This window comes from Xenopus laevis, chromosome 3S, assembly GCF_017654675.1.
Source record: "Xenopus laevis strain J_2021 chromosome 3S, Xenopus_laevis_v10.1, whole genome shotgun sequence".
NCBI classification, from domain to species: Eukaryota; Metazoa; Chordata; class Amphibia; order Anura; family Pipidae; genus Xenopus; species Xenopus laevis.
Window position 1 is genome coordinate 342,315 of NC_054376.1, and position 13,699 is coordinate 356,013.

At 45.6% G+C, this 13,699-nt stretch overlaps 1 protein-coding gene across 15 annotated transcripts in view; it reads left to right on the forward strand.

Moving 5' to 3' along the window:
- The first annotated feature begins 665 nt into the window (after positions 1 to 665).
- The window catches only part of LOC108712509 (pleckstrin homology domain-containing family A member 5), a 65,782-nt gene continuing 52,748 nt past the window's right edge, over positions 666 to 13,699 (forward strand). For 5 of the 15 annotated variants that reach the window (XM_041587819.1, XM_041587823.1, XM_041587820.1 and 2 more), the window contains exons 1-3: positions 677 to 855; positions 3,659 to 3,735; positions 7,458 to 7,515. In XM_041587819.1, the coding sequence (XP_041443753.1) occupies positions 773 to 855; positions 3,659 to 3,735; positions 7,458 to 7,515 (218 nt within the window). In that variant the 5' untranslated portion in view covers positions 677 to 772. Of the gene's footprint in view, positions 856 to 3,658; positions 3,736 to 7,457; positions 7,516 to 13,699 lie in introns of all 15 variants that reach the window. The other 10 variants (XM_041587824.1, XM_041587827.1, XM_041587818.1 and 7 more) reach the window with 6 other exon arrangements.

A 13,699-nucleotide genomic window follows, 5' to 3' on the forward strand; every position in this document is an offset into this window, starting at 1 on the left:
TAATAGTGATCATATCCCCTTATATATTTATATATAGTGATCATATCCCCTTATATATATTATATATAGTGATCATATCCCCTTATATATTTATATATAGTGATCATATCCCCTTATATATTTATATATAGTGATCATATCCCCCTTATATATTTATATATAGTGATCATATCCCCCTTATATATTTATATACAGTATAGTGATCATATCACCTTATATATTTATATATAGTGATCATATCCCCCTTATATATTTATATATAGTGATCATATCCCCATATATATTTATATATAGTGATCATATCCCCTTATATATTTATATATAGTGATCATACCCCTTATATATTTATATATAGTGATCATATCCCCTTATATATTTATATATAGTGATCATATCCCCTTATATATTTATATATAGTGATCATATCCCCTTATATATTTATATATAGTGATCATATCCCCTTATATATTTATATATAGTGATCATATCCCCATTACTAACTGTCTCCAGTGTAATTAATGGCAATTCTCTCCCCTCAGACGCTGCTCCCGAGTAAATTTCCTGTCAGTGTCTGTTCGCGTCTCTCCAGTTTCCCGGGTTTACAAAGTAGGCGGTGCACTTCGGTAGAGGGCGAGGTCAGGCAGAGAGCGTCATTGCAGGCGGCTGGTGATTGGATGTTAGTGCACGCGCGGTGAGTGGGTGGGGATAGAGTGCGCGTGGAAGTTGCAGGGCAAGAGTAGATCCCGGTGCGCGCTCCCGCTAGGTGACAGAAATGGCGGCCCCGGACTGGCTCTGCTCCCTGCCGGACTCCTGGCGTTTCGGCATCACTCGGGGCGGCAGGATCTTCTTCATCAAGTAATTACCTGGGTATTGGGGTCTCACTCACACTCAGACACCTCCACTCACCTGCACCGACTCATACACTCACCTCTGTCTGCTGCTCCTTCTGTCTCACTCCCCTGAGCTACACTCACATTCCCCTCTACCTGCCCCTGTGCCACACTCCCCTGAGCTACACTCACACTCCCTCTACCTGCCCCTGTGCCACACTCCCCTGAGCTACACTCACACTCCCTCTACCTGCCCCTGTGCCACACTCACCTGAGCTACACTCACACTCCCTCTACCTGCCCCTGTGCCACACTCACCTGAGCTACACTCACATTCCCCTCTACCTGCCCCTGTGCCACACTCACCTGAGCTACACTCACACTCCCTCTACCTGCGCCTGTGCCACACTCACCTGAGCTACACTCACACTCCCTTCTACCTGTCCCTGTGCCACACTCACCTGAGCTACACTCACACTCCCTCTACCTGTCCCTGTGCCACACTCACCTGAGCTACACTCACACTCCCTCTACCTGCGCCTGTGCCACACTCACCTGAGCTACACTCACACTCCCTCTACCTGTCCCTGTGCCACACTCACCTGAGCTACACTCACACTCCCTCTACCTGTCCCTGTGCCACACTCCCCTGAGCTACACTCACACTCCCTCTACCTGTCCCTGTGCCACACTCCCCTGAGCTACACTCACACTCCCCTCTACCTGCCCCTGTGCCACACTCCCCTGAGCTACACTCACACTCCCTCTACCTGTCCCCTGTGCCACACTCACCTGAGCTACACTCACACTCCCCTCTACCTGCCCCTGTGCCACACTCCCCTGAGCTACACTCACACTCCCTCTACCTGTCCCCTGTGCCACACTCACCTGAGCTACTCACACTCCCTCTACCTGTCCCTGTGCCACACTCCCCTGAGCTACACTCACACTCCCCTCTACCTGCCCCTGTGCCACACTCCCCTGAGCTACACTCACTCTCCTCTTCCTGTCCCTCTGCCACACTCCCCTGAGCTACACTCACACTCCCCTCTACCTGCCCCTGTGCCACACTCACCTGAGCTACACTCACACTCCCTCTACCTGCCCCTGTGCCACACTCACCTGAGCTACACTCACACTCCCCTCTACCTGTGCCACACTCACCTGAGCTACACTCACACTCCCTCTACCTGTGCCACACTCACCTGAGCTACACTCACACTCCCTCTACCTGCCCCTGTGCCACATTCAGCTGAGCTACACTCACATTCCCCTCTACCTGCCCCTGTGCCACACTCATCTGAGCTACACTCACACTTCCTCTACCTGCCCCTGTGCCACACTCACCTGAGCTACGCTCACACTCCCCTCTACCTGTGCCACACTCACCTGAGCTACACTCACACTCCCTCTACCTGGCCTGGTGCCACACTCAGCTGAGCTACACTCACACTCCCTCTACCTGCCCCTGTGCCACACTCACCTGAGCTACACTCACATTCCCCTCTACCTGCCCCCTGTGCCACACTCACCTGAGCTACACTCACACTCCCCTCTACCTGTCCCCTGTGCCACACTCACTTGAGCTACACTCACACTCCCTCTACTTGTCCCCTGTGCCACACTCACCTGAGCTACTCACACTCCCTCTACCTGTCCCTGTGCCACACTCCCCTGAGCTACACTCACACTCCCCTCTACCTGCCCCTGTGCCACACTCACCTGAGCTACACTCACACTCCCTCTACCTGCCCCTGTGCCACACTCACCTGAGCTATACTCACACTCCCCTCTACCTGTGCCACACTCACCTGAGCTACACTCACACTCCCTTTACCTGCCCCTGTGCCACATTCAGCTGAGCTACACTCACATTCCCCTCTACCTGCCCCTGTGCCACACTCATCTGAGCTACACTCACACTCCCTCTACCTGCCCCTGTGCCACACTCACCTGAGCTACACTCACACTCCCTCTACCTGCCCCTGTGCCACACTCACCTGAGCTACACTCACACTCCCTCTACCTGCCCCTGTGCCACACTCACCTGAGCTACACTCACACTCCCTCTACCTGCCCCTGTGCCACACTCAGCTGAGCTACACTCACATTCCCCTCTACCTGCCCCTGTGCCACACTCATCTGAGCTACACTCACACTCCCTCTACCTGCCCCTGTGCCACACTCACCTGAGCTACACTCACATTCCCCTCTACCTTCCCCCTGTGCCACACTCACCTGAGCTACACTCACACTCCCCTCTACCTGTCCCCTGTGCCACACTCACTTGAGCTACACTCACACTCCCTCTACCTGTCCCCTGTGCCACACTCACCTGAGCTACTCACACTCCCCTCTACCTGCCCCTGTGCTACACTCACTCTCCTTTTCTTGCCCCTGTGCCACACTCACCTGAGCTACTCACACTCCCTCTACCTGCCCCTGTGCCACACTCCCTTGAGCTACACTCACTCCTGCCCCCTGTGCCACACTCCCCTGAGCTACACTCACTCTACCTGCCCCTGTGCCACACACCTGAGCTACACTCTCACTCCCCTCTACCTGTGCCACACTCACCTGAGCTACACTCACACTCCCTCTACCTGTCTCCTGTGCCACACTCACCTGAGCTACACTCACACTCCTCTGTCCACCTCACACACACACGTTTATATACACACACACACAGACCAGTGATACACACATGTTTATACGCACACTACAAAACAGGCGAGTGACACACACAGTGATAAGTACACACTCTTCACATACACACAGTATATGATTGTGGTGTGTATTTGTGTAACACAAGTCCTTGTCTCCCCCAGTGAGGAAGCAAAGAGTACCACCTGGCTGCACCCGCTCACTGGGGAGACTCTACTCACAGGCCACAGAAAGACCCCAGGTAAGTGCCCAGCTGACATATTGGGGGCGTGGCTAATGGGAGGAGTATGGGGCAGTGGAGCTTGAGTGGGAGTGTGACAGGTAAGCTATGGACACACTCACCTGTATGAGAGTAGGGTTCTGTAAAGATTCCCACCAACAACTCCTTGCACAGTGGGAAGACTTGTGTCAGTAGTGATTATAGGGAATCTATTGGTTAGTATTTGGCAACACACTCACCAGGGACTCACATTCATACTCGTTATACACCTGCTTATTGTCATCTCATTGGGCTAAGTAAGGGTTTGTTCTGTTTCGCTTGTGCTCCAGCCTCAGCCTGTGGTTATCCCTGCCATAACCTCTCTGCACTACTCTCCTATTTTATTTACTGATATGACAAATGGGCCAGTATTGGGGCCCCACTGTAGTTCAGGTGGGGAGGCCTCTGCACCCTTATTTATCACACAATTAGTGCACGCTCCAGTGCACCCCCAGTATGTGTGTATCTCTCTCCTGTGTATGATTTAGCAACACAGTGTGTGTAGCTCTCCCCACCCAGTCTCTATATAGTGTAACTGTTATACAACTCGGTAGTTTAGTGGCCCTATTACAGGCCCTCCCGACAGCTTACCTGGCCAATATCTTTCCAAAAAAATCAGCCAGGTATTTATGGGGTAGGTTAGAAAAATTCTGTCTGAATGACACGTGCCGATATATAACTGATGACATCATTAGGGTCCATTTATAAGCCTGTCATACACAAGAGTCATGGATATCCTGTAAATTATATAGTGGATAATGTACCCCCTACTGTAATTTATAAAGATATTATGTCACTGAGGAGTTATGTGACCATATAAAAGGATGAGGCCAAAGTCCGAGTGCTTTTATACAGGTCATATACCTGTAACTCAGAGGTGACTTCTAATATCTTTATAAATTTCAGTAGGGGGTACATTATGCATTATAATCGACATTTTGTGTGAAATGTTGGGAGGGGGTTCGGTGTCCAATTCTGATCACCAGTGTCCAAATCGGTTGCGACGGCGTCAAATTCGGCGGCTGGGGACCCCTGTTATAAACGGAGTGTTCTGATGTCAGAACGCGCCGTTTATAAGGATATAATTTACAGTCTGGTCCCATAGGAAAATGACCAGACTGTAGATTATATTCTTATAATACACAAAAGTGTTGAAAATCTTGTAAATTATATCCTTATAAACAGTGAGTTCTGTCACATGACTCACTGAAACTTGTTTATTATAGTAAATAAAGTACCCCCAGTTGGAAAATATGAGGATATTAGAAGTTACCTCAGAGTTCCATGACCTGTATAAAAACACTCGGCCGACTCCTCTTTGTCTTATAATATCCTTATATCTTACAATAGGGGGTACTTTAATCACTATATTATATTCTAATGTCATCAGTTATAAACTGAGCTTAGTGATGTCATATTTGTCACATGACCAACTAAAACTTGTGTTTTATAGTAAATAAAGTACCTCCTGTTGGAAAATATGAAGATATTATAAGTCACCTCGGAGTTTCATGACCTGTATAAAAACACTCGGCCTTCAGTCTCATCCTTTTATATGGTCATGAAACTCCTCTGTGACATATAATATCCTTATATTTTACAATAAGGGTTACTTTATTCACTATGTAAGCAGCACTTAGTGATGTCATCCATCTTAGTAGGTGCTTAGTGATGTCACTAATGTACATTAAATCCTAATTGATCTTAGTGATGTCATTGGTTGTAGTCACTAATTAGTGATGTCACTAATTTATATAAAAGCCTTCGTATGGTCACAGGGTGGTTTTCAATATATATATATCTCCCTACATATTCCTATATATCCCAGTGTTTGTGCGAGTGAGCGTGTACTTGCAGGTACAGAAATGCAACCACTTTCTCTCCCAAAAACCCCTTATTCTATTGCACATTTATTCACATCCATCATTTGCATTGTAGGGGCCCCAGAGCATGGCCATGTAGTTCTGGCAGCCAATGGGTTAAATGACTCTTCCAGCATTGATGTCATGCGTGTGCTCCCGGGGGAGAGGAGCGTATTCAGGCTGAGAGTATCGTTTCCATGGAATGTGTGTGTGTGTATGTATATATATGTATATATGTGTATATATGTGTATATATATATATATATATATATATATATATATATATATATATATATATATATATATATATATATATATATATATATATATATATATACACCCACATATACACATATAATAATATCTATATCTATCTATATATATATATATATATATATATATATATATATATATACACCCACATATACACATATAATAATATCTATATCTATCTATATATATATATATATATATATATATATATATATATATATACACCCACATATACACATATAATAATATCTATATCTATCTATATATATATATATATATATATATATATATATATATATATATATATATACACTATATACAATATATATATATATATATAATGTAGTGTTTAAAAGAACCAGCACATCCATATATAAAAATGATTTCTTTTATTTCTGTTGCATCAATGTCCGATGTTTCAGTCCTTGTTAGGACCTTTCTCAAGAATCAACAAGGACCGAAACATCGGACATTGATGCAACAGAAATAAAAGAAAACATTTTTATATATGGATGTGCTGGTTCTTTTGAATACTACGTTACATATATCCCAACAGTGCACCCCGTCTAGATAAGCCACAACAGTGTGCCTTACAGTGTGGATACTCACTGGTCTGTGATATAAATATATACATACACACACATTTGATCCTGTAGGTGCGGTGTCCCTACGTGTGGGGAAAAGAGATGCTCATGAGTCAGAACAGGAAGTGTCTGGGAAGTGTCAGATTGGTGCTAAAGTCACATGGGAGATTGTGAAGGTGCAGGGAGTTTGCTTGGCGCACTTTCCAGGCTCGCTGTGTTTATACTTTGCTCTCACACTGAGTTGTGGTCTGATCTCTCCTTTAATGGGAGGTGGGAGAAGGAGCCAGATCCCTTTAATCAGATTTTGGGTGGGGGGGGAGAGAGAATTGTGGTGGCGGCAGCAGCAGGTGCCCGTGTGTAACATTTGCTCTGCCCCTGGCTCTCCGTTCTGTTTGCTTGTATTGCTGTGCAATGGGCACATATGTGGGTAAAGCTGTTATTGTAGCGAGTGCCAAGCTGATTATTAGCAGTGTATTTAGGAATGTGTGGGAAGAGTCGCTGTGCCCATTCCTGTGTCTCTGCCCGTGCAGCCTACTCCCTGCGTACCCCATGCCATGTGCCTCCCCTTCATTATATCTAGTGGCCACATCACCTTCACATTGGCTTATACTGGGGCAATTTGCACTTGGTCTTCATTGTCATGTTTACTGGGCTCACTACATAAATGAGCTGAATATTTTACTATTTGTATTGTGGCTCGTCATATATTCCACTGCCGGGTCACTAGGCTTCTCACATATTGCCCTCTGAGTACTTATCTGTCAGCATAATGTCATTTATTATTATTATTATTATTATTATTATTATGCACCTGAAGAGAAGACCAATTGCAAATGTTCTCACTAATAAGAGCGACAGGTTACCCTGGTGTATTAGGGTTATGTGTGATTTCACTACACATTATCCATTTCCTATATGAACTGTGTGTCTAATAAATATACGTATGTGTGTATAATATAAATATTGTGCTTTGTCTCCCCCACAGACTTGCCCACAGGGTGGCAGGAGGGCTACACGTTTGAAGGCGCTCGATACTACATAAAGTAAGTACCTTTGTCGTCCTCCTGCTGCTTTCCCTGGTACCATGTGACTGTTATTTGCCCTGCTGGCAATGCCGTTATATATTGCCAATATATATATTCCCAGGTCAGGGCAGAACTCCAGCTGTTCACTGTGAATTTGTGTGAGTGGCGGGTGTGAGTGGCGGGTGTGAGTGGCGGGTGTGAGTGGTGGGTGTGAGTGGCGGGTGTGAGTGAGGGGTACGAGTGGCGGGTGTGATAGGCGAGTGACCGGAACAAGGGATACAGAGAATGCAGCCACTTTGTTCGCTCCATAAGAAGCTCAGTCGTCTCAGGCTTGTTGTTGTTATTCTCTGTTTGCAAAACAAAAGTCTCCTGTACTGTTGTTAGTGGAGCAGTTAAAGAGAGAGAAGCGTTTGGCCAGTGACTCGTGAGTCCATGTGGGGGGCACAAGGCCGGCACTGCATGAACACTCGGCTCTCTGCTTTGGCTCTATGGAAGCCCCCGGGCAGCAGTGCTGCACTGATTGGGCACATTGGGCTTTCTCGGGGTCTCATGCTAAAGTCCATAAGAGTGTCTGTCTAACAAACTGCTGACTGTAGAGAGCAGTGTAACGGAGAGGTGCATGAGAGTGTTAGGGTAACCCAACATGCTGAGTGCTTGACACTTGCGATTCCTGGCTTTTGCTGCCTCTGCACTGACTCCAGCTGGGAGGACTCCTGACTCATGATTCCCACCTTTGGTACCGGCACATTAATCTCATTGCATAATCCCAGCACGTTTCTACTTGCCCCACTGGCTACACACTCACTGGAAGCACCTTTAACTCTTTCTCTACTCTCTGTACTCCACAACCACCCCCTTTACAGCTTTACTTTACTCTCCATCCCTTGGTATCCTATTGTGTTACTGACCATACCGGACCCACTGTCTGCCCTTGTTATCCTCTTTTCTTACTGGCAATACAGTACCTACTGTCAGTCCCTTGGTATCCTATTGTGTTACTGGAATTGCCAGATCCACTCTCCATCCCTTGTTATACTATTGTGTTACTGGCACTGCTGTACCCATAGTCCATTGGCATTGCCATACCCTCAAGCCCTGCCTTTCCTGTTGGCCCTGCTGCCTGGTAAAGTGTTTGATTGTGTGATTGGCTGATACTGTCCCACGGCCAATGTTCTTCCCTTGGGGGTTTATCATCTGTTTTTCATTAGAAATGTTTACAGGTACTTGGCCTGGATTTATCTGCTGATCAGACTCACTGGTCCGACTGTCACCTGTCAGACACTGGCTATAGGAGAAGGAGCAGCACTGGTCCCCACGCACACAGGCGACAAATTCCAGTTGGGAAAGATCAGTGTTGAAGGAATGTTGTTGAGTAGATGGAAATGTGTAATTACCCATCATTTTGGCATAATCATAAGATAAAGGAAACAATCTATTTAATTAACCCCCTTATTTATATGGGAGCTTTAATGAGAAGCCTGGTGTCCCTTATAACAAAGTGCTGAGACTCCATAATGAAAGATTTGTTACTGTCTCTCTCTCGCGCTCCCCTCGGGCCCCCCGCTGTGGCCCTGCCCTAGGCACTACCACTAGCAGGCCTGTGCTTGTTACGCGTTCTCACACTCGTCTCATTCCCACGCTGATTTGGGGGTTGCTGGGAATCTCGCTCCCGGGGGAGGGCTGCGTATAGATGGAGTGACACATGGATCATAGGCACATCCTGTTTATTTGGAGGATCCGCCATTCCCATGGGCACAATAATCTCATTTCTTCTGCCTGACTCCATTCCCAAATTCCACTGGAAATAAAACCCCCAGGTTACTGCTGCGCTACTAGAGCGGCTGCAACATGCGATAGCCTCGTCCCTTTAAATCCTGTGTTGCCGTGTGAGGGAGGCGAATCTGCAACGCATTAAAGGGCTGCGATTTCCTGGGAGACTCTGATAACTCAAACGCCACCTTATAATTTGGTGCGTCTCCCGTGTCGGATGCATCACAGGTTGCCATGGTTACTAATATTCACTCTGGGCTTTATGTTGCAAGTTACACGTAGGGTGGGGGGGGGCAGTGTTGTAAAGTTATTATTAGTGCCAGCACCAGCGCATCCATCATTTTGTCTCAGAAACTTGTGCCTTAGTAACCCCCCTACTGGGTCACCTTCTTATAGCTCCTCCCCTCTCATTTACAGTATGGCTGCAATGTCCTAACGAGCGCACTGTAGGCCTAACGAGATATATGCATCGTATCCTAATGAGCACACTGCAGGCCTAACGAGATATATGCATTGTATCCTAACGAGCACACTGCAGGTCTAATGAGATATATGCATCGTATCCTAATGAGCACACTGCAGGCCTAACGAGATATATGCATCGTATCCTAACGAGTACACTGCAGGCCTAATGAGATATATGCATCGTATACTAATGAGCGCACTGCAGGCCTAACGAGATATATGCATCGTATCCTAACGAGTACACTGCAGGCCTAATGAGATATATGCATCGTATCCTAACGAGTACACTGCAGGCCTAATGAGATATATGCATCGTATCCTAACAAGCACACTGCAGGCCTAACGAGATATATGCATCGTATCCTAACCAGCGCACTGCAGGCCTAACGAGATATATGCATCGTATCCTAATGAGCACACTGCAGGTCTAATGAGATATATGCATCGTATCATAACGAGCACACTGCAGGCCTAACGAGATATATGCATTGTATCCTAATGAGCACACTGCAGGCCTAATGAGATATATGCATCGTATCCATTGAGCACACTGCAGGCCTAACGAGATATATGCATCGTATCCTAACGAGCACACTGCAGGCCTAACGAGATATATGCATTGTATCCTAACGAGCACACTGCAGGCCTAATGAGATATATGCATCGTATACTAATGAGCACACTGCAGGCCTAATGAGATATATGCATCGTATCCTAACGAGCACACTGCAGGCCTAATGAGATATATGCATCGTATCCTAATGAGCACACTGCAGGCCTAACGAGATATATGCATTGTATCCTAACGAGCACACTGCAGGTCTAATGAGATATATGCATCGTATTCTACCTACAGCTTTGCTCACATTCGCCTCCACTCACACACTTCACTTTCCTTGCCACAATATCTAACTGCTAGCTCTTTGGCCCGGCTCTTGTGTCCTGCTGGTGGTTCTCCATAGGTTTGGGGGGTATATATAGTGGAGGCGGCACATATTGCTGACTGTAGGGATCTGAACTTAGAGTTATTTGTATTAATGTGGAATTCAGGTGTGAATTGTTGCAGTTTCCCTACAGTGTGAGGCGCATGTACCTGTCCATATAAGGCTCCAGGAATGCTGCTCCCTCTCACTGCTCCGCTCTCATAGGCAAGAAGCTACCGCTCCATTTTACTGCTGAAATTCCCATACTTATACAATATATCAGTGTATCCTTGCACCCATCTGTAGTACTTCTGTGCATTCCCAGCACCTCAACGAGCAGCCACAGGGGCTGACACCAACAGCTGCACACTTTCACTGGGGGACGTCATGTGCCTCTACTTTCCCCTAACCCTATACTCTGCCTAAAGCAGCTTCCCCTGTACTAAGCACAATTCAGCAGGAACAGCCCCTAAGTTTGCTCATAGTCTGTACAGAGAGATCCCATAAAACTATGGCACATAGGTATTCCCTGTACTAAGCACAATTCAGCAGGAACAGTCCCTAAGTTTGCTCATAGTCTGTACAGAGAGATCCCATAAAACTATGGTACATAGGTATTCCCTGTACTAAGCACAATTCAGCAGGAACAGTCCCCTAAGTTTGCTCATAGTCTGTACAGAGAGATCCCATAAAACTATGGTACATAGGTATCCCCTGTACTAAGCACAATTCAGCAGGAACAGTCCCCTAAGTTTGCTCATAGTCTGTACAGAGAGATCCCATAAAACTATGGTACATAGGTATTCCCTGTACTAAGCACAATTCAGCAGGAACAGTCCCCTAAGTTTGCTCATAGTCTGTACAGAGAGATCCCATAAAACTATGGTACATAGGTATCCCCTGTACTAAGCACAATTCAGCAGGAACAGTCCCCTAAGTTTGCTCATAGTCTGTACAGAGAGATCCCATAAAACTATGGTACATAGGTATTCCCTGTACTAAGCACAATTCAGCAGGAACAGTCCCTAAGTTTGCTCATAGTCTGTACAGAGAGATCCCATAAAACTATGGCACATAGGTATTCCCTGTACTAAGCACAATTCAGCAGGAACAGTCCCTAAGTTTGCTCATAGTCTGTACAGAGAGATCCCATAAAACTATGGCAGCATAGGTATTTCCTGTACTAAGCACAATTCAGCAGGAACAGTCCCTAAGTTTGCTCATAGTCTGTACAGAGAGATCCCATAAAACTATGGTACATAGGTATCCCCTGTACTAAGCACAATTCAGCAGGAACAGTCCCTAAGTTTTCTCATAGTCTGTACAGAGAGATCCCATAAAACTATGGTACATAGGTATTCCCTGTACTAAGCACAATTCAGCAGGAACAGTCCCTAAGTTTGCTCATAGTCTGTACAGAGAGATCCCATAAAACTATGGCAGCATAGGTATTTCCTGTACTAAGCACAATTCAGCAGGAACAGTCCCTAAGTTTGCTCATAGTCTGTACAGAGAGATCCCATAAAACTATGGTACATAGGTATCCCCTGTACTAAGCACAATTCAGCAGGAACAGTCCCTAAGTTTTCTCATAGTCTGTACAGAGAGATCCCATAAAACTATGGTACATAGGTATTCCCTGTACTAAGCACAATTCAGCAGGAACAGTCCCTAAGTTTGCTCATAGTCTGTACAGAGAGATCCCATAAAACTATGGTACATAGGTATCCCCTGTACTAAGCACAATTCAGCAGGAACAGTCCCTAAGTTTTCTCATAGTCTGTACAGAGAGATCCCATAAAACTATGGTACATAGGTATTCCCTGTACTAAGCACAATTCAGCAGGAACAGTCCCTAAGTTTGCTCATAGTCTGTACAGAGAGATCCCATAAAACTATGGTACATAGGTATCCCCTGTACTAAGCACAATTCAGCAGGAACAGTCCCTAAGTTTTCTCATAGTCTGTACAGAGAGATCCCATAAAACTATGGCAGCATAGGTATTCCTTGTACTAAACACAATTCAGCAGGAACAGTCCCTAAGTTTGCTCATAGTCTGTACAGAGATCCCATAAAACTATGGCAGCATAGGTATTCCTCTGTACTAAGCACAATTCAGCAGGAACAGTCCCCTAAGTTTGCTCATAGTCTGTACAGAGAGATCCCATAAAACTATGGCAGCATAGGTATTCCCTGTACTAAGCACAATTCAGCAGGAGCAGTCCCCTAAGTTTGCTCATAGTCTGTACAGAGAGATCCCATAAAACTATGGCAGCATAGGTATTCCCTGTACTAAGCACAATTCAGCAGGAACAGTCCCCTAAGTTTGCTCATAGTCTGTACAGAGAGATCCCATAAAACTATGGCACATAGGTATTTCCTATACTAAGCACAATTCAGCAGGAACAGTCCCTAAGTTTGCTCATAGTCTGTACAGAGAGATCCCATAAAACTATGGCAGCATAGGTATTCCCTGTACTAAGCACAATTCAGCAGGAACAGTCCCCTAAGTTTGCTCATAGTCTGTACAGAGAGATCCCATAAAACTATGGTACATAGGTATTCCCTGTACTAAGCACAATTCAGCAGGAACAGTCCCTAAGTTTGCTCATAGTCTGTACAGAGAGATCCATAAAACTATGGCAGCATAGGTATTCCCTGTACTAAGCACAATTCAGCAGGAACAGCCCCTAAGTTTGCTCATAGTCTGTACAGAGAGATCCCATAAAACTATGGCAGCATAGGTATTCCCTGTACTAAGCACAATTCAGCAGGAACAGTCCCTAAGTTTGCTCATAGTCTGTACAGAGAGATCTCATAAAACTATGGCAGCATAGGTATTCCCTGTACTAAGCACAATTCAGCAGGAACAGTCCCTAAGTTTGCTCATAGTCTGTACAGAGAGATCTCATAAAACTATGGCAGCATAGGTATTCCCTGTACTAAGCACAATTCAGCAGGAACAGTCCCCTAAGTTTGCTCATAGTCTGTACAGAGAGATCCCATAAAACTATGGCACATAGGTATTCCCTGTACTAAGCAC